This window comes from Melanerpes formicivorus, unplaced genomic scaffold, assembly GCF_026170545.1.
Source record: "Melanerpes formicivorus ecotype bairdi unplaced genomic scaffold, bMelFor1.0.p_v2 SCAF_21, whole genome shotgun sequence".
Taxonomy (NCBI): Eukaryota; Metazoa; Chordata; class Aves; order Piciformes; family Picidae; genus Melanerpes; species Melanerpes formicivorus.
The window spans coordinates 9,190,729-9,217,253 of record NW_027142373.1 but is presented as its reverse complement, the minus strand read 5'-3'; the positions used below and the strand labels follow the sequence as shown (position 1 = coordinate 9,217,253).

Sequence of the window (26,525 nt, the reverse complement as noted above, 5' to 3'; positions counted from 1 at the left end):
ACAATTTCAGAGCTATCAGATGGCATCAAAGCAGAGAAGAGGATGACACTGGAAATCAAGAGCTATGCAAACACTGAAGGACTGATTCTGGCCCAGAGCTGTGGTTCCTTTCACACACCAGGGTGGAGACTAAATTTTAAGTGCATCTGCTTAACAAACCTCTCTGCCAACCTCATGGAAGACAAAAACTCTTCTTAGCTAAAACAGCCCACTCCACCGGGGACTTGGATGTCTAGGCAAACAAAACCCAGGGACACTGAACTGACAGCCCTCCTTGCTAAGGAAAAACCACAAAATCCAAACAAAAATCCATGGAAGGAAAAGAGAAGGGAGCTCAGCCTCCTAAGAGCTTCATTACAAGCAGATGAAGAGGACAAAACCCAGGAGATGGGAGAGGAAGCAGATGACAGCAAAAATGACCATGGCGGCAGCCATGAAACTCTGGGGACTACCAACAAACCCCACTGGCAGAACAGGCTTCAGCCTGGCTCTTTAGCTGTTTAGCTAACTCAAGTTACCCCCAAATCTAGATTTGATGGTTTTAAACTGTATCCTATCTGCCAAGCTGCAACTTCTCAGGAGTTTGGGTTCCCCCCAGCCCATGGGTGTGTCTCACTAAACAGAGCTGAGGGAGTACTCAATACTGCTGTTGACAGCAAAGCTGGGCCACAGGTGGAGTTGGTCAGGGTTGAGAACTGCTTGATTAATCCAGTGCTTCATACTATGGGTTTTGCCTTCTCAAATGACTCAGTGGAATGAGTTTTACTGTACCAGCTCATAACCACTGGAGACCTGGGGCCACAGCTGCCATAAAGCAACTTTCAGTCACAGTCACCTCAGTGATAAGAGGCCAAGAACTGATGTGATGGGGGTGGAGGAGTATAGGGGATGGAGCAAGCTTGGGTCCCTCCACAAACCCGTGATTTGTCTCCTATGCCTGATGTTTGCCACTGTGAATGTCTTCCTTCATTTCAAAGCCTGCAAGGCCAAACATGAGAATACTTTTGGTGCTTCTACTCTAGCTTAAGGGCCATTTGCCCACCTCATAACACAGAGTGAAACTGGTGCTTTGTTTGGAGCTAGAGAGATCCAGGGCCAGAAGATGGGAGGCGATGGGAGTGACCGACTGGGCGAGCAGGAGGACCCTCCAGCCTCGCACCACTCAGCGTTAACAGAGCCATGAATAAATGAGAAACAACCAATTCTAACAGAAAAACGAGTCCCTGCCTTTCTGTGCCACCTGCAAAGCACTCATGCTACAAGCTTATGAAGATGCCATCACCAACCAACAAGCACAAAGCGTGGGACTAGACACAGAGGAGCGATTTGCCTGGCTGTACGCTTTAAAGTTCTCAGTAACATTGAAAGAGTTAAACTTCTTCCTTGTAATAACCTTGAACAGATTTAACAAGAGATTCTTTTCCTTTTTTTTTTTTTTCCCCCTCTCTCTTTAGTATCCCCTGCACAAAAGGAAAAAAAAAATAAAAATAGACATTTATTTGAACAGCCAAGAGAGAAAAAAAAAAACAAACAAACAACTGCGATTTATTTAAGTTTCAAAGAATCTTCGTACTCTCGAAAGAAACTTTTCGGTGCATGTCCTTTTAACAATCACATTCTATGAGGAGAATAAACATGAAAAGCCACAATTCTTTCTTCTTTTTTTTTTGTTTGGTTTTTTTCCTTTTTAATCTCAAGAGTTACAGACATCTTTAATCCAAAAGGAAAGGCAAAACAAAAAAACCACCAACCAAAAAAAAAAAAAGAAAGAAAAAGAAGAAAGAAAAAGATTGGAAACAAAAACAAAAGCCCCAAAACCAACCAAGCCCTCCCCCCCCCCCACCACCTCACCCCTTTAAACAGAAATTGTCCTTGCCAATTTTAAAAGATCAGGAGGTTTTCTACAACTCAGTGCTGAAGTTCAAGCATAGGATCACAGGAGGTTAGGGGTTTGGGAGGGACCTCCAGAGAGCTTCGAGTCCAACCCCCGCCCCGCCAGAGCAGGGCCATAGAATCTAGCACAGGTAGCACAGGAAGCCATCCAGATGGGTCTTGAAAGTCTCCAGAGGAGGGAGACTCCACAACCTGTCTTGGGAGCCTGCTCCAGTGCTCTGTGACCCTTGCCAGGAGACTGTAAACATGCACTGACACACATACATGTTTTATACAAGTGTGTGTGTGGGCAGCTATATAAAATACATAGGCAGGAGGCGTGCGATGGCAATGAGATGCAACTCCTCTGAGGAAAGGTTCTTCGGCCAAACACACCGCTGAAAATCGAGGGGAGGCAAAAAAAAAACCCAAACACAACCACCCCAACAACCCCAAAACAACCCCAAACCAAACCAAAGCAAGTCTTGAACCCAGTTTTTGTGCATAGTTCATGATCCTCTAGAAAACCAGCTTTCGTTAGCATTTGCAATCTCGCAGGACCCTTTCAATCTGATAAGACCGTGAGAAAGCTATTAAGTCTTTCCCAAAAGGACACAAAAAGGGAGGAGGGGGGGAAGGAAAAAAAAAAAAAAACCAGAAGGAAGCAAGAAAATAAACCCAACATAACAAATTGTAATGCACAAAAGTTTCCTGATCCGAGCAGGCAGGGAGCACAACGTTCATAGACTTTTCCAGGCATACTTGAAGCGTATGTTCATTCCATTGTCTTTTTCTTCCTTTCAAAACAATCGCAGAGAAAAAACATTGAAATCCTTTGTGGTTCTTTTTGTCCTTTTTTTTGTCTTTTTTTTTTGTCCTTTTTTTGTTTTTTAGTCCTTTTTTTTTTTTAAACATAAAGCAATTTTTCTCTTTTTTTTTGTTTCTTTTTGTTTTCTTTTGTTGTTGTGTTTTTTTCTTTTCCTTAATATATAAAGCACTCTTCAAACATCTATTTCTTTCTTTTTGAGTCCATTATTTGGTAAATATGTAACTGCTACACATTAGATTTAGGTATTTTCTTCTTTCTTTTCTTACTGTCTTTTTTTTTTTTAATGTGTTTTTTTTTTTCTTCAGTGCTAGGAGTTGGGGTGGGGTTGTTTTTTTTTAATCCTTTTTTTTGTGGGTTTTTTTTTTTCCTTTTCTTATTTTTTTTGTCTTTTTTCTTCTTCTTCTTCTTTTTTGTTTTTTTTTTGTGTGTTTGTGTGTGTTTTTCATTTTCTCTTTAAAAATACATGAAATGGTGTGGAGTTGCTCCTCGGGAAACCCGGCTTTCCTGAGACATCTTCCACCATGTGCAAGATAGTGATCACAAAAGTTTTTTTTTCGCCAGCTTTCTGGCGAAGAGGGAGGGAGGGAAGAAAAAAAAAAACAACAACGAAACGACCAACCAAGCCAAAAAAAAAAACCAAACCCCAACGACGACGACAAGAACAACAAAAAAAAAAATACAGAGTTACACAACAGCGATGGCCAAAGAAAAGGAGGATACAACAACACTGTTCAATCCCAGAGCTCTGAAGTAGCAATATCTTCATTCTGAAAATAAGTTTTTCTTTGTGATGGAAGTCTTTTTCTTGGGTTTTTTCTTTTTTTTTTTCCTTTTTTTTTTTCCTTTTTAAATTCCTTTTTCTTTTAATTCTTTCATTTTTCATTCTTTCTTTCCTTTTTTTAATTCTCTTTTCTTTAATTCTTTTTTTCTTTAGATCTTTGTTTTCTTTAATACTTGTTTCTTTTAGTTCTTTTTTCTTTAATTCTTTTTTCTTTCTTTTTTTCTTTCTTTTCTTAATTATTTTTTCTTTAATTCTTAATTCTTTTTTCTTTAATTTTTAATTCTTTTTTCTATAATTCTTTTCTTAATTCTTTTTTCTTTAATTCTTAATTCCTTTTTCTTTCTTAATTCTTTTGTTCTTTCATTCTTTTCTCTTTCTTAGTTCTTTTTTCTTTCATTCTTTTTTTCCATTGTTTCTTTTTTCTTTAATGATTTTTCTTTTTTAATTCCTTTTTTTCTCAATTCCTTTTTTAAAAATTCTTCTTTAATTCTTTTTCTTTTTAAATTCTTTTTATTTTTAAATTCTTTATTCTTTTTCTTTTTATTTTTTTTTATTTTAAATGCTTTTTTCTTTTTAAATTCTTCTTTTTAATTTTGTTTTTCCTTTTAAATTCTTTTCTCTTTTGAAATTCTTTTTTCCTTTTGAAATTCTTTTTTCCTTTTGAAATTCTTTTTTTCCTTTTTAAATTCTTTTTTTCCTTTTTAAATTCTTTTCTCCTTTTTAAATCATTTTTTCTTTTTAATTTCTTTTCTCTTTTTAAATTCTTTTTTTCCTTTTAAAATTCTTTTCTCTTCTTTTATTTCTTTTTTTTTTTTTTTCCCCAATTCCATTTCTTTGTTTTCCAATTCCTTTAAGTTCGAAGGAGAGAAAAAGAGAAAAAAAAAAAACCAAAACCAAAAGAGAAAAAGAAAAAGAAGAAAGAAAAGGTCTGTAAACAGGTGGGAGCCAAACCACTCCTGGCTCCTCCAAAAGCAGTCAAAACCTATGTCCAAGTGCTTGGTTTTCCGTTCCTGCTTGCAAGGGAACTATCAACTCTTTACAATTATCTATGGCCACAGTTCAACAAGAGTTTGTTTGTCCTTTTTTTTTTTTTTTGTCCTTTTTTTTTTTTTTGTCCTTTTTTTGTCGGTTTTTTTGTCCTTTTTTTTTTTTTTTTTTTAAACTTTATATTCCAAATGGGAAAACCAAAAAAAAACAACCAAACCCAAACCCAAAACCCAAAACGGTGCAATACTCCGGTAATAATTTTCTTGCATTTAGTCCACGATAAAAAGCTGCTAAAGGTAGATATACATATTATTCTCCAGAGATACACACTGTCATTTCTTTTTTTTTTTCTTTTAAATGCAATAAAGAGTCCTTGAGTAAACATTTACACGTGAATTGTCGCCAGCCCCTTCTATCAGTTTCTTTCTTTTTGTCCTTTTTTTTTTTTTTTTGTCTTTTTTTTTTTTCTCCTGTTACCGTTATAGGATAAGCTACAAGAAGGGCTGCGGACACTCAGTGCAAAGTTAGAAGCTAACAACAATTAAAAAACCAACCCAAAAACATTTGACCAATGAGCAAATCAAAAGCATATATTGGGTAAAAGGGGGAGGGAGGAGGAGGGAAAAACAAAAAAACAGTGATAATAAAAATAAACCCAAAGCAACAAACTTCACGCAACGTCCGAGTTCAAACCACACGCGGGCTCGCGCTCGCTCACGCTCCACACACGCGCACAGCTGCTCCGAGGAAAAAGGAGAGGCTGAACTTTGAGCAACGACAACGACGACAACAACGACAACAAAATTCTTTTAGAGCCTGTTTTTGTGTTTGTTTTGTTTGTGTGTGTAACTGATGCTGACCTGGAAGTGTAATAATTAGACTTAGAAAGCGTTCACATTTTGTTATTGGCCTGCTGGATTCAAGTATTTGCATGTTGATATGTCGTGGTGGTTTGGTTTTTTTGTTTGTTTGTGGTTTGCTTTTGTTTTTTGTGTATTTTTTTAAATGTATTTTTTTTAAAGGTATTTTTAAATTTTTTAAAAATTTTTTTAAAACTTTTTTGTTTTTTCTCTTTTCTCTTTTTTTTTTTGGGGGGGGGGGAGGGGAGATTTAAAAACAAAACAAAACAAATGGTGTGGGGGGGGAAAAAAAAGGTAATGAAAGAAGGGTAATGTGCATAGGCAGATCCATGGGAGTAGTGGACACAGAGATAGCCCAAGCCCTGCCCCTCCCTCCTCCCCCCACCCTCTTCCCTCAACCTGTACAGGCAAGAGTCACTGCTGGGATTTGTCACTTTTCTGTACCAATGGTAGCTATCACACTTCACCCTTGCTGATTATTGGGTCCGCCTCTGGTAATGTGCATAATAGTCACAGGCTCATTTTAAATAGGCTTTTCATTTCCCCCCCCCCCCCCCCCCACCTCTTCCCTCCCCCAACCCCTTCCCACCCACCCCTCCCCACAAGTTGATAAAATAACCCTTTCCAGCCCAAATTCTGAAAAGTGCCCTTCATGATAGACCTATTCTAAGCAGCTTTTATACTTTTTTGTTTTGTTTTTGTTTTGAAAAGTCACCATACAAACATAAAAAGACGACATGAAACAAAAAAGCCATGGGGGAAAAAAAAACCCAACACACAACCAACAACAACAACAACAGAAAAAAAACAACACCCCAAATAACAACAAAGAAAACTCAAAACCAACATAAAACCTGTCATTAGCATGTGACACTGACCAAAAGTAGCCCATACTGTTTCATGAACAGTTCACAAGGACTTCTGCAGTTTTCATATTTGATATTGGACAGAGGTACTAAAAAAAAGGGCTGCCAGTCTGATCCATTAAAGCTGGGTTCTTCATCAAGCCCGGGACTGGAAAGGGTTACCACTTTCTGGTTTGTTTTTTTTTTGTTTGTTTTTTTTGTTGTTTTTTTTTTTCCTTTAGTGCTGATGATTGTTATTTCCATTTTGTTTCTCTTGTTTCCTAGATGGACTCCCCACTGAGTAGATCACCGGGAAGAAGAGTATTCAAAGGTGTTGGGCTTCCGATGACTCTGCCGTCGTCGGTGCTGGGGGGTCCCCAAAGGCTGCTGGAGTACTGAGGCACCCCACCCCACAGCAGGTCGCTGCTCCCCTTGCCCCCCAGGCAGGGAGTGTTCCAGTGCCCGGCGTCATTGCGCACCAAGCCGTGGGAGCTGCTCGAGGAGCCCAGGCGCGTCTGGTTGGTTCCAGTGTTGGACTGCCAGCTGGAGGTGGGTGGCAGTGGCTGGCCTTGTGCTAAGAAACGGTTGACTTCTTCTTCACCAGCAAACTCGGCCAGGATGGTAGTGTTTCCCAGGACACACCTGAGGGCAGTGACACAAAAGCAACTTTAGGGTTGTAACAATGATCAGAGAGCTGGGACCCCTCTGCTGTGAGGCCAGGCTGAGAGTTGGGCTTGTTCAGCCTGGAGAAGAGAAGGCTCCAGGGAGACCTTCCTGTGGCTTTTCAGTACTTAAATGCACTACCTTTCATGCCCAACTTAAACCTCCCCTGGTGCAACCTGAGGCCCTTTCCCCTTGTCCTATTGCTTGTCACTTGGGAGAAGAGACCAACTCCCACCTGGCTCCAGCCTCTTTTCAGGGAGTTGTAGAGAGCCAGATAGCCTTCCCTCAGGCTCCTTTGGTCCATGCTGAACAACCCCAGATCCCTCAGAAGACTTGTGTTCTACACCCTTCAACAGCTCCAGCACCTGAATGTCCTCAATGTGAGGGGCCCAAAACTGAAGGCAGTATTCAAGGTGCAGCCTCAAATTGGTCTCCACGGCCCAAGCCATGGCTTGCAGGACATGGGGCTTTTATGTAGGGCTCAATCATAAGCAACTCAGCTCCTAAGAAATTATGTTTCTGATGTCAAAATGGCTTCATAACAAAGGAAAGGGAGAGCAGGAACTTACATATGCAGAGACTTCTGGGCCTTGGCTGCTTCTTCCTTGGAACTGTATCGGACCACAGCATTCCCTTGTGTCAGGTTCAAGTGGAATGTTATTAGAGGGCCATGTTGCAAACACAGTGTCCGCAGTGTGGAACCATCAATCTGGTGAGAGGGAAAGGGGGAGAAAGGTTATCTGTGTTGCTGTGCTTTTTCCTTAAGAGCTTGCCAACAAGTTTGGAAAGCTGCAGAAATAAGTGAAAGGAAAAGAAAAGCTTTTCTTCCATACAAAGAACTTAATTCTAGCCTTATTGCCATCTTCACTGCATGAGACATCTGTCTTGTTAAGACTCCCCTCTAGTCCAGTGCACAGAATTTCCCCATTTAGGTTAGGCAAATTATCTTTATCATTAAGAGTCCACAGAAGTCCAGAACTAAGCTAAACAAAATCATTTTGTTGATCACAGAATGTTAGGGATTGGAAGGGACCTCCAGAGATCATTGAGTCCAACCCCCCTGCCACAGCAGGATCACCTAGGGTAGGTCACATGAGAATGCATCCATGTGGGCCTTGAAAGCCTCCAGAGAAGGACACTCCACAACCCCTCTGGGCAGCCTGTTCCAGTACTCTGTCACCTCCAAAGGGATTTTCCCCAGGACTAATTTGGATATCTAGTCAAGGCTTTGTAAAGGGCACTAGGCAGAGAACTAGAGGGTTGGACAGACTTAGGAGAAGAACAAAAAAATAAGAACAACATAGGAAGAGCAAGTTTTGTTTCTTTTCTCTCTGTGTGTGCTTGAAAACATCATTCACCTCCAAGCTCACATGCAGACACAAATGGTGCACAGAGGATGACTAATTGCAGTCTTAAACGTTCATACTTGATTTGACAGCACTTATGAAAACTTCAATTCCTTGCAGAAGACAGACATTTGTAGTAAATGCAGAGTAATTATTTTCCCTTCAAACAAACCAAATGACCATGGTTGATAAGTGTTCTTTTCATCTCTTTTCATCTCACATGTGACAAGTCTCTTTTCATAACTAGTTATGTCCAATTCCATCTACCTGGGGTGTGAGATTTCGCAGAACCAGCCAGCTGCTTGTTCTCCCTGAGCTGTCAGTGCTCCATGCAGAACCTACAACACACAAATTCCACAACAAAACATTTGATCAGGGTGTGGAGAAGATATCACAAGAAGAAAACTTAATCTGGAATCACAGCACACCAGAGAGAATTGCTGCTACTGAAAACAAATCCTACAGCAGCTTCCTCACATCTTGATTGATTGTTGTCTTTGGAATGAGAGGTGCTGGATGAATACCCACTTCAGTTACACTGAGAAGTGAAGCATTTTTCACCCCCCACAATAACCATTCCAAAATGAATGGATGCAGGTATGCCACTGCAGCAAGCTGCACCTTCAGGTTACATCAGAATTAATCTGGAAGGTACATTTAAAAGCAATTCAGATGTCCAAGCTCAGCTTGCTGCTGCTATTAAAGATTTTTAAAGCACTGCAGCATTCTGCTGTCTTGTCAATGATAGATTAATGCACATGGCTTGCTCAAAACATGTATTTCTGAACTGCCAGTCTTCTGATTAAAGATACAAGGCCATAAGCAACAAAATCTGCTTTGCCAACTTCAGCCTGGTCTTTCACAACGAGAAACTGCAGGAGCTTGGTATTTATGAGTGGCATCTGAGACACCACAGCACTTCTGCAGTCATCACGTGTGACTACACACAGGCTCCAGAGAATCCTGGTATCAGCAGGATCTGCCCACCAGGTGGGGTTTTGGTGAAGAAAAGAGATACAAAATACATGGCAAGAAGAGGGTAGAATGTTTAATGTCCAACTCAGTGAAAGCAGATTACTAGTCAGCTTTCCAGAAGAGGTGCAATACTTTACAAGCTGACAGTACTTCGCAAACTAACATGATAGGTGTATGTATATAGCCAGATCCATGCTTGCTTATTTTTGTATTGAAGCAAACCAGTGACACCTAAAAAAAAAAGCCTGCCCTGAAATGCCACCAGGTCCTCAAACCTCCACACCCATGCTCTTTTTGGAGTGAGCATATGTGGTCCATATTAAATTCCAGGGGCTGATTCTCTCATCTTGAAGCGTGGCAGACAGTCGGAAATCACACCACCAAACAAGAACCATGTGTAAAAGACATCTTTAGAAATTAAGGACACAGGGGAAAATTCTGGTTGGAGTGAAGTCATTTGGCAATTCCTAGGTAAAACTACTCATTTGACCCCTTGAAAGGTGACAGGGTCTTTACAACTTCTCCTAATTAAAACGAACAGACATGAGCTTCACCCCCAAAGCAGACACACTCCTTGTATTAAAGCTCAAGCTCCTGGAGCCTTGCATGCAGCCATGGGCTATGTCTCTCTCTCTGGCACCACAGGATAAAAGCAAACAGTGCTAAAAACAGAAGGCACTGTGGAGTTACAAAGAACAGAAATCAAGAGTACCAGAGGAGTAAGAGCTGGTCCAACCCAGGGGACTGGCACCCCACGTAGATGATGGCTTGGTGTTTGTTAAGCCTGGAGGTGGTCTTGTAGGAGCAGTAGTGTTTCTGGGTACCTTCCACAGTTCATGGGAGAGAGAGGCTTGTGTGTGAGAGATTGGGCCAGAGGACCACGTAGACTTGATGTCTGACAGTTTACCTGCAATAGGAATAAAACACATTTGTGTACTTTAGTTAGCAGCAACTGCTAAACCAAGGGGGATAGGTCATCATCAAGCTTCTGCGGTGACTAGATTCAATCAGGAGAGAAGAGCATTCTGTACCATCCAGTGACAGAAATCCTGTACCCTTTGAACCTACTTACACTGGTATTTTTGTTTTCAAAGCAGTCTGTATTTCATGAACCTCACACCTGCTACTCGTAGTTCCCTTTCAAAAATATCCTATTCCACTTCCTCGTAAAGAACGAGACATGGGGGAAAAAAAGAGCAGAAAAGAGACTGAAGTATTTGAAATCTAATTTCATCAAAATTATAATGAAACACTCCAAGACTGTCTCTCTGAAAGGTTTAATAGAACTTAACCACTGCTTATCTAATATAAAGTAACCAGTATATCCCTATGCTTTTCTGATACATTATTAACACTCCAAAGATCAAAGACCCAACACAAACTGTGTTTCTGATTATCCTAAGAAACAGATACTCTTTTTTTTCCAAGTGTCTTGGAGAAAAAAAAAATGAAGCCTTCAGAAGATAAGGTCATATCACAACCTGTCACTCTTTGTATCTTTTTCCTGTTCAGTTTGTTAGGTCCCTAATCAGTTTTTAGACTCATTACTGTTTCTGTCAAATTTGAGGTTTATAAACAAGAGGCAGGACTAACGAGTACAGTTCAGCATTCAGAGTGGCAGACAAAATTGATTCAAATTACAAACACCAAAGCAAACCCCTTGGTTGCCCTTTAGATTTACACACTCCTGTCTGTTCTCCTGGGACCAACATGTGTTGTGAAATCAGAGTCCAATTTCCTTGCCATAGCACAGTCCCCCCTGTTACTAATATTAGCAGCGTGTACTTGACTGGAATGGACTGGTCACATCACTGCGTCTTCTGCCAGGGCAGATGACACTGTGATTATGCTGCCTTAATGCTTTAGTGTTGATTGAAAATACCTGCTTTGACTAAATCCAAGATGCCAAAATCTGATGAATTTCTTTAACCCCAGACTGGAACAGGCAGCTCAAGCTTATTCTGAACCAGTGCTTTGCATCGGGCAGCCTTAGTCTTAAAGCCAAATTTACCACTCATCAAATCCCAGTCCTGGTTATATACACACTCACTCTCAAATTGCCTCTATTTCCCTGTGTCATTTTGCTCAATGGGTTTACACTGAATCACAACAACATTAAGTGGAAGAGCAACCACTCTCCCATCTTCTTGCAAACTGCAGCAACAGAATCAATTTGGTAATGATGATGAAGACGTTAACAAGGGTAAAATGGTGGGGGAAAGCCTGAGCTTCCAAGCTCGGTTTTAGAGCAGCTCAGCCTGCGATGCATCACATGATACATGCACATCACCACAGATTAGAGGTTGCTATGTCACTACTTCTCATGGGGTTAACACAAAGATCAGATGACACTGCACAAAAATAAAAGGCAAATAAAGCAGAAATGCATGGCAGAGGAAACAACAGCAAGCCACTCTTTCCTTTTTCTTTGGCTGGAGTAACAAACATTCCAAACAAACTCTTTTTGGTTACGACCTGGAGGTTGTACCTTTGTTTATTCAAAGAAAGAAGTGGAGGGTTTTCAGTGCTTAGATTATGCAATGTAACAGCCCAACACATTTTTATACTGGGACAAACTGGATATTTAGGTAGCCAGTTAATAGGCAAAGTTTGCATCATTTGCAGAGGGAGATACTCCAGAAGTTACAGCTCGTTAAGAAGAACAGAGTCATTATTTAGGTGATCTACAAGCTCAGCCTTATAAGGGAGCATCAGGCTTTGGAGTGACTATGAGAAGACATTTAAGAGCCCCAAAACCAGTTCCTCCAGAGCCATGGACCTTGAGGTACTACTGAACTTTTTCCTGAGCTGAAGATGGTTCACTTTTAACAGTGGCTTTATTAACCAACAGTTCATATCAGCTCTTATTGGAAGGGTCTAGTATGGTTGTTTCTACTGAGATCCTAGACCACAGAATATTCCTCCTCAAGTCTGCAATGGAAACAGTCTTCAGGAGATCTTGACATTGGTACAGCCAGCCACCACGTGGCACCAAGTGGGCAAATACCTTTCTCCTTAGCACAATTCCAGGCATGCAATCCAAGAGCTGCCAGGAGAGCTGCCTACCTAGCACAGCTCTGCACAATACACTTGTGCCTCTGGTAGCACTGCTGCAACAGGTGGGAATGCACTGTCTAGGGCCTCTCCTGAGGATGCAGAAGGCTGTGAAAGTTCGTACCTGCAATGCTAGGTGCGGATGCAATGCTGCTGAAAGAGCTACTGTAGCCGGAGGCACTAAGCGGCCAGGCACTCGATGAAGGCAGCGTGGCATTCTGAGATGATGTTGGGGATGACCCTGCAGAACCAGCAGAGAAGCAACTAAGAAAGATGGGCATAATGATGTTTGGTGTGACATAAGCAAATCTATTACGTGCAAATACAAACCATGCAAGGCATTTTCCTTAATCAGGCTGGTCTCTAGGAATGAAATGTTATAGAAAGCATGATCAAGTGAAGCAGAAGTCTGTAGTAGAAAAGAAAGCTGGCACAGCAGCAAATGCACCAGCACCTGGGCAGAAGATTAATTCTGCATTGCCTTTCAGACATGTGATTCTCAAAAAACAGTCTTCAGCTGGTTGGTTTCAAGGAACAGGCTCCATTTATAAAGGTGCTCTGTGGCTGATTTAAGCAATGGTAACTACAGATGGGCTCAGATGTACGTGATAAACTAACCTCTTACCACGGGTGATTTGTCCTAAATTACTCAAGGTAAGCACTTCTGCTGCATCCTAATGCCCACAAACATCTTTAGGTTTCTGCAGACTTTCAGTAAAGCCTGGATATATTTTACCAATCTCTTCTCAAACTGATCAACATTAAATGAAAGAGCCTGAAACCATCTTGGTAAATCATTTACAATCTGAGGAGCTATCTCAGCCTACACACAATTCCCTTACTGGCAGTAAATGAAAGAAACTCAACATGAAATAAAATATCTTCATTATAAAAAACAGAAGATCTGGAAGCATTCTCTCTAACCACCACCAACAAAACTGAATCTGTATCCTAGGTGACATCACTCCAGGCATACCTAGATAGACTGTGACACCGAAGCATCTTTAACTGGCTCATAAAAATAGGTGAGCTCTTTGGCAAACTGTGTTGTACTGAGGTGGAATGGAGGAAACAAAAGGACAATCTCATCCCTCACAGCTCAGTACAAAACACAACTGGAACAGCAACCAACCAGACTTAAATTTGTGCTCCAAAGGACACCAATACAGACATCAGTCCCAAGCAGAAAAACTCTCTAGCAAGACTTTCTCTGGAAAGAATCTGTTCCCCAGGCAGGTGTGAGGGAATGACATCAAAGGCCCACGTGCCCACAGAGCTGAAACTCTTCCTGATTCCACATGGCTGAAGACTTTCAGCTCACAGCAGCTGACCCTGCAAAGCTTCCTTAGCAAACAGAGCCAAACAAAAATCAACCCCAAAGCTTAGGTTTGGTCTAAGTGTGCAGTGCAGGGAGGGTCTACATGGAGGTCAGCTCTGTTAATACCAGTCATGTACTTCATGCTGCAGTATTCAAGGGCAGTCTCCACCTGGCAGCATGTCATGAGAGCCTCAATCTCCCATTCCCCAAGACTGGGGTACTGACAGTGACAGATCATTTTACCTAGAAGCCCACACCTAGAGAAAAGGTTCAGCAGCTATGTTTTCCATTAAACCCATATTATTAGCAAGCCAAAAAGCTGATGAGGAAAGGGAGCATATGAACCCCATCAGGCACAGTTTTTCAAAGGTTCTGGCTCTTGAGGGCCTGCTTACTTCTGCAAAGCTGATTTACACTGACCCTCTCTAAGGAGTGTAATTATTCCTTCATTCCACATACATACTCTGCACTAACAGAGCTAATGTATACTTTCCACCCAGAAAGAAGAAAGATCTGTGGTAGGTATGATCTAACTCACAGGTGTAGATCTGGAGGGCTAGGAGTATTTCTTGGGTGCACCATGGATGAACTCTACCTGAATTATGCCTTTCTACTTCTCTTTTTATTACTTCAAACCATCCAGGTTGCCTGCCCCTTGAAGTACAATCTGGGTCATTAAAAGTTAATTCAACATTACTCATGCACACAAGTACTTCATTTTTCATCTTTAAATAAAGATTGCTTTCTGCTAAGAGACAACTAAGATCATTCAAGGCCACAAAACCCCCTGCCTCCTTTCCCTCACGTTCACATCCTTTCACCCAAGTCGAGAGCAGACCTGGAAACCTGTTTGAAGGATAGTCCTGATTTGCAATCTCTGCAGATAGCACAGATGGAACTACTAGAACAAAAGTCACATTTTTAATCCTGACAGGTCCTTCTTGACAACCTGATTATACTACTCCTGAGCATATTAAGAGTTCTCTAATAGAGTAAAGATGACTTGCCTATTTCAGCACACTGATGACAATTAAACCAAGCCACCTTTCCCCTTGATCCACCATCTAGATAACAAGCAGCACAGTCCAAATGGCTTTTTGTTTCAGATAATACCTTTCTAATTCTGGAATAAGCACTGCCTAGACAAAGGAAATGGAAATGGCACTGGGAAATACAAGTTTACTAGTCAGTTCCACATTTTGATGGTTTGGGGGATAAACTGTCTCCAATTTATTTTGTAGACTGAAAAGCAAAGCTACAAATAATTGGTGTGACAAAAGCCTGCTGCCTCAGCAGCCACTGTGAAACTTTTGTGTTGTGTCTTCTGAGAACCTCACAAAGCGTAAGTAAGAGGTTGCTCAGTGTGGAGAGTGAAAACTTGTTCGAAACAGTGTGCTACAAAACCTTTCAGTGACCACAGCAGTTTATATTAAAGCTCACACGACCTCTTCCAATATGCAAATATTTACATTCCCATGGAAAACCAGAGACTTCTCAGTCTCACATTTAAAGCAAGTACTTGTGGATTTTCAGTGAAAGTTCAGAGCAGAAGCATGGTAAGATCAGGAACACATGCAAAAACAGAGCATGTCCATAACACAGGAAGTCAACTTCTCTGGAAAGAAAAAGCAAGTACCCACAGATGTGAAAGTAATGTGTGCTTACCTCCACTCTTGAGAAGATAGCGATTAACATCCTGTATCGTGGTGTTTATGGTAGGCCCAGTTGGAACACTTCCAGGAGTAACATCAGGGTCATTTTCAGGATCAATATTCTGCAGTCCTTTCCATGGCACTCCTGGATGAAACTCTGTGTCAAAGATAATGAAAGTTCAATCATCATTCTCCCAAGCTGCTGTGTATCAGGAGGCATGGGGATTCAGTAAACGAAGTCAACAAAAAGTTCGCAGGACATCAGTTGAACACAAAATGCTTCATCTTTTTGTTACCTGGTGGCCAGTTTATGCTGGAGCCATTGGAAATTTTATCACTATCAGTTTTGGCACGAGACCAGCTGTGAGGAACAGCTACAGGTGGACTGGAGGGAGATTCACTGTTCTGAATCAGATCATACCGGCCGTAAGAGTCATCAATGGAGGACTTTCCCGGAGGACCAATACTTAAACCTCCAGGTATAGCACCTGTAATGAATGAAATGGAAAGGCTTTGTTTAGCTGTGGGCCTAATTTTGGCTGTGGAAATTTCATCAGTCCCTATATTTTCATGCTATTTTCTTCTCTTCTTTCTGTAATATAAAAATTTTTAAAAAAGAAGAAAATTACAAAGACAGCAAAGCAAGGCTTAACCACCTTGGAAGCTTTACTAGGAACCTCAGCTGTGAGAGGCACTGCTGGTGCAATCTAGACACTAAGTTAAAGAAATTCACCTTACATCACTGCCCAAAAGAGACTAAAGTCATTCAAATCACTACACTGATGGTAAATAGGAATTTGCTGAGACAGTGCAGTAAGGACTATCACTTGCTGGCAAAGCCTCTTCCCACCCTTCTCTGGGTATTCACTGCTAACAGGATGGATGATTTGAAATGGCCATTCTCATCTTCCTAAAAACTATTAAACAATTTGACAAAGGCACTACAGCTACTTGCAGAGTAAAAAAATGTTGTAGAAGAAACAACTGGTGCTGCTCATAATAACATCCAGGACACAATAAGGTTAAGAGAGCACCATGTCCCAACAGGAAAAAAAAAAACCAACTTGGTACAGGAAATAAACTACTCAGGATACTGGAGGCGTTGGGGATAAAGGTGTTCAAACAGATTAGCAATGACTTCTGGAAAAATGTGGTGGAGTTTGTGCTCCTAATTCCCAGGGTGGGTGATTATGAAAGCCATGGAGTCTTTACACAGGACGGGCTGTGAGAGGTGGAGGATATTGGAAAAACTGTGGGAGAAAGCCAATGTAAAGTTTTTTTGGATTGAAGGTACACAGATGGGGAGTAAGGGGAAGCCTGTGGGACTTTGTTTTGCCCATATTAATGGCTTGTTTTACTTGAGCCCTATGTTCAGAGCAACAAAGTTCAGCAAATGAAAAAAATCAGTTCCTACATTGCATGTAGGAAGTGATAGCTGCAAGCAGTTCAGCATGCTGTGGAATGTGACTGCAAAAATCATCTTAAAAACGAGTCTCAAAGGGTGCTCTCTGCAAACCATTTATGAGCACTCACCAAAAATAGTATCATGAGGAAAAAAATGACAATTGCAACATGACTCAAGCCACAAAAAGCCAGCCAGTGAGAGAGCCTCAGCGCGACGTACCGTGCTTGCTGGAGTTCTGGTCAAGCGAAGAAGCAGCACTAGACAGATTATCCATTGAGTTGGGGTGTGTCCACTGAGGAAGGCGAGACTGGGACTGAGAAGTGTCCTTCACTGACAAACCACCAGTAATGTCCATGTTATTTACATTCATGTTCGGGTTCAGTCCAGCTAGGGGGAAACAGGTCATTAAAGATCCACAACACACCAGAGATTGAAAAGCTGTGTTTGAAACTCCAGCCGAAGAAATGACGCAAGCTTGCTTTTCAGACAGCTGGTACCTGCATGTAGCAACTCACTGTGGACATTTTCAACCTCCTGTCAAGAGCTTTTGCTTTTATGGGAACACCAGTAAAACTGCCATCAATTCAGAGGATGTTAAACTTTGATAAAAAGAAGAAAGTCCAGAGGGATGTAGGAATAATGTTTTAAAGCTGTCAGCGTGTCTAGCTGCAGTCCCTTCACTACTACTTCTGGAAGAATGCACTGGAATGCTACATTTAAACCAGGGAAGAATTTGCAGCATTCCACTGCTAAGCCAAAACACTCCCAGTGTCTCAGCAGCACAGCACCATGATGTCTGCCATTTCATATTGCTCACAATGTTTGAATTAGTCGCTCTGGTTGGGGTTTTTAAGAGATCAGACAAAGTGCTGCTAGGCATTGAGCAGGTATTGTACTATTTGGGCATGTGTTTTGTATACACAGAATTAAAAATCACTCAGATTGCATTTAAGGAATAATTTTGACATGCTTCTGTGACACGACTCTGGGTCCTCTGAAATATAATCCTGAATGTTAGCAGATCACAGGAAGCTGAGATATGATAAGAACCTCTTAGACTTAGGCCTTTAATTCACAAATTCCTTTGCTTTCTGATGCTCTCTGCTCCAACAGCTCACCACGGCAGTCAGAATTACCTTCTTAACTGCTGCATGGAAGATAAAGCTCAGCAATTCTATTGTACACAGTATAAAAAGAGTCACAAAGAGATTAAATTAATTCCTTTATGTCATAAATGAAGTCTGTAGCATACATCAAACAATCATAGAAAACAGGTCTGAAAGGTTGCTCTATTCACCCTGTCTCAAGGCCAAGGTGATTATTCTGACATCAATCACATCTGACAGATCTCTGTCTAACCTACCACAAAATGACTGGTGAAGATGATTTCAGAAACTTCTCAGATAATTTATTCCAGTACTCTACTTTGCTTCAGGCAAACCAGTGATCCTTAGTGGCTAACCAGATCTCCCTTTATGCAATAGAAGTTCATTACCTCTCACATTAGCCCTATTCAGGAAGACTTCTTGTAGGCTCTCCCATTTTTGAAAGCTCCTGCCTCTCTCTGAAACCTCTGCAGACTGAAGTCTGGGGAAGATTTAATTTCTTAGCAGACATGGTTTTGAAACACCTAATCCTCTGCACAAGATTCTTTCTGCATTCCTTCAAACTGATCTGCATCTTCCTCGAAATACTGACCAGAACTGATGCCTCACCAGGGCTGACCAGAGTGGGGAGATGACTTTGCATGGCTTCCAGGTTATATTCCTGTTTATCAATATGCCATCTGTGCATTTTACAACTTGGTGCTCTTGGTTTATACTTAATTCATAAACAGCAACAGATGTAGATAATTAAGTACATCTTCTGTTCTGGTATTTGTAGGCAGAGCACAGATGAGCAAACAGCCCCCACCTGAACAGCTCCCAGGGAGGCATGGAGCACCATGATTTTGTTTTTTTGGCACTTCAGCATTATTTAATAAACACATCTTTTGTATTTCTGCATTTGCTTTTCTGGGTAGCAAAATATTTAGAAGCTGAATTGAGGAAACAAACTCCTCCTGTCTTTTTCATACAGAAGGGCTTTACTAAAGGACACTTACCAAGAGGGTAAGGAGCAAAGGTGTTCGGTGAAGACTGTTGCTCTTTGGTCTGCAGGTCAGGTAGGCTGGGAGCCTGGGGATGGGGTGAAAAGCTATCCATGGCTGATTTGCCTGCAGAGGGGTGCAAAGATAGATGTGGAGGGGGAGGCTGCTGCTTCATAAGCAGGGCCTGGGCCAGCTGGCGCTGGTGCTGCTGGATCTGCTGCTGCATGTTATTGATTGTACGTGCAACCTGGCAAGAAAAAGAATCAATAAATGCTCAATTGAACAAAAAGACACTAGGCTTCTTGTGCCTTTCTTTACAGTGAAATAACACAATAGATTTCTTTACAAATAAACACTGACTGTATTAAGGGTTGAGGAGCTTTCCTCCAATAGCTGAATGCTGTGAAACAGCTTTATTGCTCCAGCACTCTTTCCTCTTTGATACTCAAGCCATGCACTATATCATTGTTTCTAAGGATGCCTTAGCTGCTTTGCTATAATGCAGGACAGGCTCTTTGAGCTACTGAAACCAAACTGTGACGAAGAGATTGAACTGGCAGGCAAACCTACTTGCTGCTCCTGTTGTCTCATGGGTCCGGAAACATTACGCTGAGCCTGTAACATCTGCTGCTGGATTTGTAAACGTTGGTACGCCTACAGACAGAAGAGAGAGGTCAGACCTCCTAAGTATGCAATAAGCCAAAACAAGCTTGCTTAAACTGCTCTGGTATGTTATAAAACAGCAAGGACAGAAACGTTGGAGTTTTCTGAAAGCACTCCATGCAACAAAAGTAACAACCCCGTTACAAATGTATTCTATATAATACCTTTAAGCCCAGTGTTCATCGTTTGTTTGGTTTTTAAACCAAACATGTCCATACTAAACCTCACGAGGAAGTTTGTGAGCAGGAAGTGGGCATTAAAGATAGGAACCTATGGCTTGTGGGTTTCTTCTCTGAAGAAATGTAGCACACATCAGAAATTAAAACAGAAGTTTAAAGCCTTACACAAAAAGGATAAATGTCAATAGGCATTTTTGTTTGGGTCATTCTGAGCTTTGACAACACTCTGTATTTAATTGGCTGTGCTGCTTCATTCCAGAGCAAGTCCACAATTTTAATGTGGTTAGCTGGACAGCTTGTTGTTGGTTGGGATTTGTTTGTGGTTTTTTGGTATGTTTTTGTTTGCTTTTCCCCCACCCCCCAAGTTGTTGCTCTGAAACACAGGAATTTGAAATGCAGAAGAGCTCTGCACAGGTATTTTTTAAGTAGCTGGATGCTGGTTCAATTATTACCACAGCATGAGCTCAGTGCTGTGCTCCTCAAAACTAGGAAACATAACCAGAAATGAAGACCAGCATCAGCCACTGTTGCTAATAGAAAAACTTTGACTAGCACATTGACATCATCAACTAAACTCGCCTGTCACCCCCAGTTTTATGCTTAACCTTAGCAAATACTGACTTCTTGTGGTATCTCCTTTTAAAGTAACTAAAATCCAATTAAATATTTACATACATACATGTGTGTGTGTGTGTGTGTGTGTGTAAAATCTGCAAATACAGCAAAAGGACACAAGTTTTCAAAACTATTTTAATTGCAGGAAAGTCCCCTTACACTTTATTATTTATTGAACTGAAGGAAGCTCTCCAGGTCACTCAGGTGAGCAGCACTGCTGAGACTTCTCTCCTGTTGTGACACAACCCTCCCCTTTGGTCAGTCAGTTGCATATGCTGGCATGTAACACACAGATTACTGCTGGTTGAGAATACACCGTGCTGTTCATACCAGCACAAAGACAACTGACTTTTTAGTTCCACTGATCAGCTGTAAAGGGTAATTATTCCACAAATGACTATTTATAAAGCCTGGGGCGAAAGCCCATGATTTTGTTTCTTTAAAAAGAAACTCCACCACAGAAATCAGCATCTGAGTGTTTTAAAGATCTGTCACATCCATTTGAAAATTTTGCTAGCTATTCTCTTATCTTCACGCCTTCAAGTCTGATTTAGAGCTTATTTGCCATGTGTTTTAACTCACCAGCTGCAGCTGATAGAGCTGGTTCAACATCGTCATATGCTGAGGATTATTAATTGGCGAGGTTAACTGTGCAGGGCTGAGACCAATGTTTTTTGCTGCAAACTGCAAAAGCTGTGCTTGAACCTGAGAAAGAGCAGTGCATTAAACATTGTACATTTACTTCTTTAACACTGGCAACTGTGGAAGGCATTAGTAAGAGTCACAAGACATCAGCTGGAAAACATTACTATTACCAGGAATAGTATCATGAGCTCTCAAAAAAAAAATTAAGAGGCTCCAATACAAGTCTTAACCATGCTCACATGTTCAGTTACAGAAAAATTGCTGAGAACAAACCCTCAGCTCTCCACAAACATACCTTTTTTGCTACAAAGGAACACAAGGATGGGCTCTCATAGATAATGTACAGAATATACACACAAGATTACCTTAACCATGTGCCACGCTAACTGGCTAGTAAATAAATCAGCACAGACACAGCCAGGCAACAGTAGCTGCAAAGCCTCAGGAGCATGATAGAATGCATTATGGAGAGGAGAGCACGTATGGAAGAGCTCCAGGGAAAGAGAAAGCTCATGAGTGGAAGTGGAAGTGTCATCTAACCTGAGGGGATAGAAACTGAGGCACTTGAGCACGAAGACTAGGCTGGGATGAATTAAGAGGTTGCACTGGCGGTTGCTGCGGCTGTTGCATGGTCCTGGCTTGTGCTGCTCCGCTATTGCCAAACATACCCAGATTGCCACTCGGTATCTACAGCGGGACAGGAAAGACATGAGCCTTTAAAGACATCACTCAACATGCAACCTGGAATTGACTTATCTGCAGTGATTATGACAGGCACAGATAAAGAAACCAGTGCATACAGACTGCACTGACAATCAGGTTTAGAATCAGATGCCTGAACCCAAGGTGGCTGAAGACTAAGGTCGCTTTTCTAAGTGGGGCACGGGATGAGCAATGAAAAATACTAGCCAAAAATGTTTGTATTTGTGCAGCAAGGGACAGGAGAATGGAGTCATTAAGCTCACAGCATCCCAATCTTTTAATTAGCTAGGCAGTTTTTATACCTTGGCCTTTGGCAAAGGTGCTGATAACAGCCACGCTGTTAGTGCAGCCTCCGCTGCCCTGAGATATGCTTCACGGGCTGCATGTGCTCGACAAGCACTGCCTTTAGAAAACTACATTTAAAAAAAATATGTGTAATAAAAGCCACCACAGAATGATGTGTGGAGTTTTTATGTGCTGCTGTTTCTTATCTTTGCTAGAACTTCAATTTATATGGCAAAAATAACCTTTTCATAATCAACAGCAACTTATGGCCTCTCAGCCTCATGGTGTTTATCAATCTTCCCCTCCACCTCCTTTCCTTTTCTTTGCCTTTCAGCATGTTCTACCCAGCAGCCAAAACACCTCTCTGGCTGCAGTGCTCTGTCTGACCAGAGGTGTTAGAAGCAGAGTTTCTTTCTTACCACCTGTCAAAGCTATGAGCTGTCTTGACACTTAGAGCAGGAATAAAAAAGCCCCCATCACTTCTCACACATCTCGTCACCGAATAATTATGCCAGCCAGGAAAGACAAATTAGAGCAATGGCTCTACCTCAGAGCCTGTGACAATTAGCAATGCCTCAAAAAAAAGAGACTTCACATCAATCAAGGCAGAGCTACATACCAGGGTTCAGTGGTATAAATCCCTAACAGTCTCTTCTCAATGGATGCAGGTAATTAGCAGGCTAATTACAACTAAGCAGTTGTTTCACATCCTATAACATAACTTGTTTACACAGCAGGTAGATTCTCCACTGATACTCCACATGAACACACTGTTGCACACACTCCCAGTTTAAACCACGGCTTCCCCTAGGGAAGTGATGGGCACTAGCAGCGTGAATTGACCTTGGGATCTTCCCCAACAGCCTTACCTGTCTAGAAGAATTCAAGTTTTGCATGCCCAGCCCTGAGGCAATCCCGCCCAGGGTCTGATTAGGGAGTGCACTGTTTGAAAGGGGGAGCTTCAGGCTTGGTGAAGGCAAAAATGGTGAAGAAGTGGGCTCTTCCACTAGGCCGCCATCCTGATTGGAGAAAGAAAGGGTGAGCTGCATGCGAGCACACCAAAGTGTCCCATGGGAATACAAAAGGGCATGGATGAATAAAAATATTTGTTAAAAAAAAAGGTATGAATAAACAGGGAATGAAAAGTATGGAGTGAAGGGAGAAGAGAGAGAGAAACAGGATTAAGGTACTGCTCATCTTTACTTTGTGACACTTAATCTACAACGCACAACCACCCTCTTCCACCTCTCCAGAAGGAAAGGAAGCATTCTAGCCACTAATCACAGAGCTATCATGTAGCCACCTTCTCCTCCTCAATTAGATTTTCTCCTCTCCTCTCCACTGGATTGAAAGGTGGAAAGGGAAGAGACCTGGCACATTTCCGGCAGTCTTCTGCCAGTTTGCTAAGCTCTCGGCAGTGGAGCACAGACGTGGGACATCCTGCTTTTGCTACCCCACAACTTAGGAGAAACGGGAACAGCTGATGGGACACCAGTCTGCATTAGGTTGCACATCATAGCTCTGCTCTTTAAAGAGCATTTTTGCATTAATCCCCTTCCCTAACTGAGACACATGAGCCTCTTTTAATATTCACATAGCAGCGAGTTATTATTACCCACTATGAAACATTAGACTCAGCACACCCAACCAACACAAAAATACTTAAAACCAATAATGATAACGTCGTCTGTGTAACATTCCTAGGAAAGCAATTAAGACACTGCCTGAACATCCCCCAGGAGGAGGCAGAATTTAGCAAGACATAAGGAACCTCTCTGATAACAGGGCTGCGTGGAACCAGGGTTGAACACGGATACGACGCACAGGAGGCAGCCCCCGCGGGGGGCAAACAGCAAGTCAGAAAATAAAATAAATCATATAATCCCCAGCCAAACAGGTAGATATCTGGCAGTATTACAGTGGGGTACTGAGTTCTATCTCAAACTGAGCTTTGATGTCTGGGAAGCCTGCGGCAAGCATGATCAAATAACTGTGTACAAAGTACAGCTCCAAAAACAGGCAGAGTGAAAAATCTCTAATTTGCAATGTGCTGGACTGGTGGTTTTTAGGCAATATAGTCATGCAAAGAAAGGCTTTTAAAGAGGTGAGGAGCTAGGTTATTTCAACCAGTAAATTCAATGCCCCAGAAGATTCTGAGCTACTGATAAACCTCTGTTGTTAGAAAAGCAGCCCAGTCTGCTAAGCAGATCCCCAAACAAATGACCTCATGCAGCAAGCACAGTCGGTAAATTTTATGTTCTAAGTTAATCCTGAAAAATGCATTTGCAACAGCTCGCCTTTGATGCAAAGAGAAAGTTTCTTCACTATCAGGCAAAGTGACACTTGACATGCTATTTGACTATCCTGAGGGGGACACTGACATTTTCTAATGATATCCCCAAGGCCTTTCAGCTCGAGATATTTTACATTCTGCTGGACATCAGTCACACTCCACAAACAACTGCAGCTTGCATGACAGTAACAGGTTCAAGGATTTCTCCTTAGATCACAGACATATGTTTACAATTCTACCCTTCCCCCTTTCGAGTGAAAATAATTTCAAGCTTCGTGCCTGCTTTCTCCTTCAGATGCCATCATTTCCTATGTGAAGAGACCTACTGACCATGAAGGACCAATGCAATCCCTTCCTACCCCTCAACATTTATTCAAGTCTTGTCTTATTGACATTATTTTTTCTCCTTTTGAAAACAGGTGGTGCCAGGGAAGGTGGAGGACAAGCCACACTGGGAGACCCAGGCATCTAATTTCCAGAAGAGACAGACTCTTGCTGCAAGGCCACCTTCACAAGTGGGGCTGGACTGCAGGTTTCTAACACATTGTTCGTATTTGGTGGTTGTTTTGTTTTGGTTTTAATTTGAGCTTGTCCTAAGGTGTCAGCTGTGCTGCACAGCCCTGTGGTCTGCAAGTGGAACAGAAATCAATTCATTGTACATAAGCTCTTTAGTTGATCACCATAAGGCACTGATTAGTCATTCTCCTCCTAGACTAGGTGATGTCTTTACTGTTGACAATGGTTTGTGAGCCATTCTTTTCCAGGCTCCTTTATGTCATAATTGTTTCCTGAAGAGTAATCTTTTCCACCTAACCTTTCCTCTTCAGTGACTTTTCTAATAAATTTATGTTCCATTTCTTTCTCAGGATAATCAATTAAACAAATCCCCTACATCTCTATTATCAAAATCATGCTCAATCCAGTACTGCTTTTAGCTTTAAATTTTTAAGGGACTTGACTGTAAAGTCCTACCAGTAGTAACATTTCCACCCACAGTTATCCAATACAAAGCACCATACTGGTGCTCAAAACAATCCATTCCCCTTCAAGACTTTATGAAGTCACCCCTGAACAGTCTCAGGTACTGAGTATGACAGAATGCATTTAAGTGGCATTACTCAAAGATTTTTCAGCCCTTTGAGATATAGACAATTTAGAAGATGATTTCTGAACACTCTGGCAGACTTGCAAGTAAAACACTAACATTGGCTGGAATGTTTTGTGGAGCTCGGCAGCTCCTACGCCAGGGAAGGATGAGTTGAGCAGGAACCAAGTCAGCTCTAGGTTCAGGCTCTGAAATAGTACCTCAAAGAGCAAAATGTTTTTGGAACAGAAAGTTGCTCTAGAAGTGGAAACCAGGAGAAAATTCCTTTGGGGGAAAAAAAAAAACCAACCCTATTCCTAGAGCAGAAACTCTATTTGTTTAATTCACTTAGCAAGTTGCTCAACAGTCTGATAGCTAACAAATATAGTTTGGGTTTGTTTCCTTTGTTAGAGCAAAGTCACTGTGACAGATTATGCCTAGAGTGACAGTTTTTACTTGCTGTATGAATATTAATGATTTGAGTACTGCCTTCTCAATAGGTGTGTTTAACATATGTTTCCATAATTCTGCATCATGCTGCACATAATGCAGCTCTCGCTCTCTGGCAACAATTTTAGTGCTCAAGACATTGTTACCCGAGAGAAAAAAAGGTTAACTGGCATGCATGCATGAATTTTGTGACCTTCATCAGGAGATCTTTCAATTAACATATTCATTAAAGTTTGCCATAAGCAAATAGATTTGCCATAGTTAAGAATTCATTTGACATGGTAGGAAAAGGAAAAGAAGGAAGGAAGAGCCAGGTTGAGCCTTAACATTGTAGAAAATACACAGTTTAGTCTGGATTGGATTAGGGAACATCATCATGGACGCCACTTCAACCTTCCAATGTAAGTGAGGAGCCCAGAAAGAACAAGGGTTATTACTTCCAAAGGCACGTAGCACTAGGACAAGGGGCAATACTTTGAAAGTAGAGCAGGGATGATTTAGATTGGAGATTAGGAATATATTCTTCACTGTGAGGGTGGTGAGACACTGGAACAGGTTACCCAGGGAGATGGTGGAACCCCCACACCTGGAGACATTCAGGTCATGCTTGATGGGGCTCTGAGTAATCTTACCCAGTGGGGGATGTCATTGCTTACTGAAGAGGGTTGGACTAGGTGACCTCTAGAGGACCCTTCAAACCCAAGGCATTCTATGATTAAAAGATTATTCACCCCAAAGCAGAAAAAGGTTTCAGTATGTAATTTTGGGGGGATCTGCCACGACACGAGGTTATGCAGCACCCTGGCAGCATTTCAACTACCGCAAGAGCTTTTGATAGGAAAGCAAAGTTTGAACAGCTAACAATTTTTCTGTATTAATACAAATAACCCCTAATTATGTAAAATGCATTTGTGTTTAATCGAATTAACTTGT

General features: G+C 41.5%; 1 protein-coding gene across 8 annotated transcripts in view; it reads right to left on the bottom strand.

Moving 5' to 3' along the window:
• Window positions 1-5,993: 5,993 nt before the first annotated feature.
• The window catches only part of TNRC6C (trinucleotide repeat containing adaptor 6C), a 339,338-nt gene continuing 318,806 nt past the window's right edge, over window positions 5,994-26,525 (bottom strand). For 5 of the 8 annotated variants that reach the window (XM_068151425.1, XM_068151430.1, XM_068151427.1 and 2 more), the window contains 13 exons: window positions 22,635-22,808; window positions 21,319-21,465; window positions 20,716-20,838; window positions 19,247-19,330; window positions 18,692-18,923; window positions 16,807-16,974; window positions 15,479-15,670; window positions 15,196-15,339; window positions 12,337-12,453; window positions 9,871-10,065; window positions 8,451-8,521; window positions 7,407-7,546; window positions 5,994-6,816 (listed from right to left, as the gene is read on the bottom strand). In XM_068151425.1, coding sequence (XP_068007526.1) covers window positions 6,456-6,816; window positions 7,407-7,546; window positions 8,451-8,521; window positions 9,871-10,065; window positions 12,337-12,453; window positions 15,196-15,339; window positions 15,479-15,670; window positions 16,807-16,974; window positions 18,692-18,923; window positions 19,247-19,330; window positions 20,716-20,838; window positions 21,319-21,465; window positions 22,635-22,808 — 2,148 coding nt within the window. In that variant the 3' untranslated portion in view covers window positions 5,994-6,455. The remainder of the gene's footprint in view (window positions 6,817-7,406; window positions 7,547-8,450; window positions 8,522-9,870; window positions 10,066-12,336; window positions 12,454-15,195; window positions 15,340-15,478; window positions 15,671-16,806; window positions 16,975-18,691; window positions 18,924-19,246; window positions 19,331-20,715; window positions 20,839-21,318; window positions 21,466-22,634; window positions 22,809-26,525) is intronic. The other 3 variants (XM_068151424.1, XM_068151426.1, XM_068151428.1) reach the window with 2 other exon arrangements.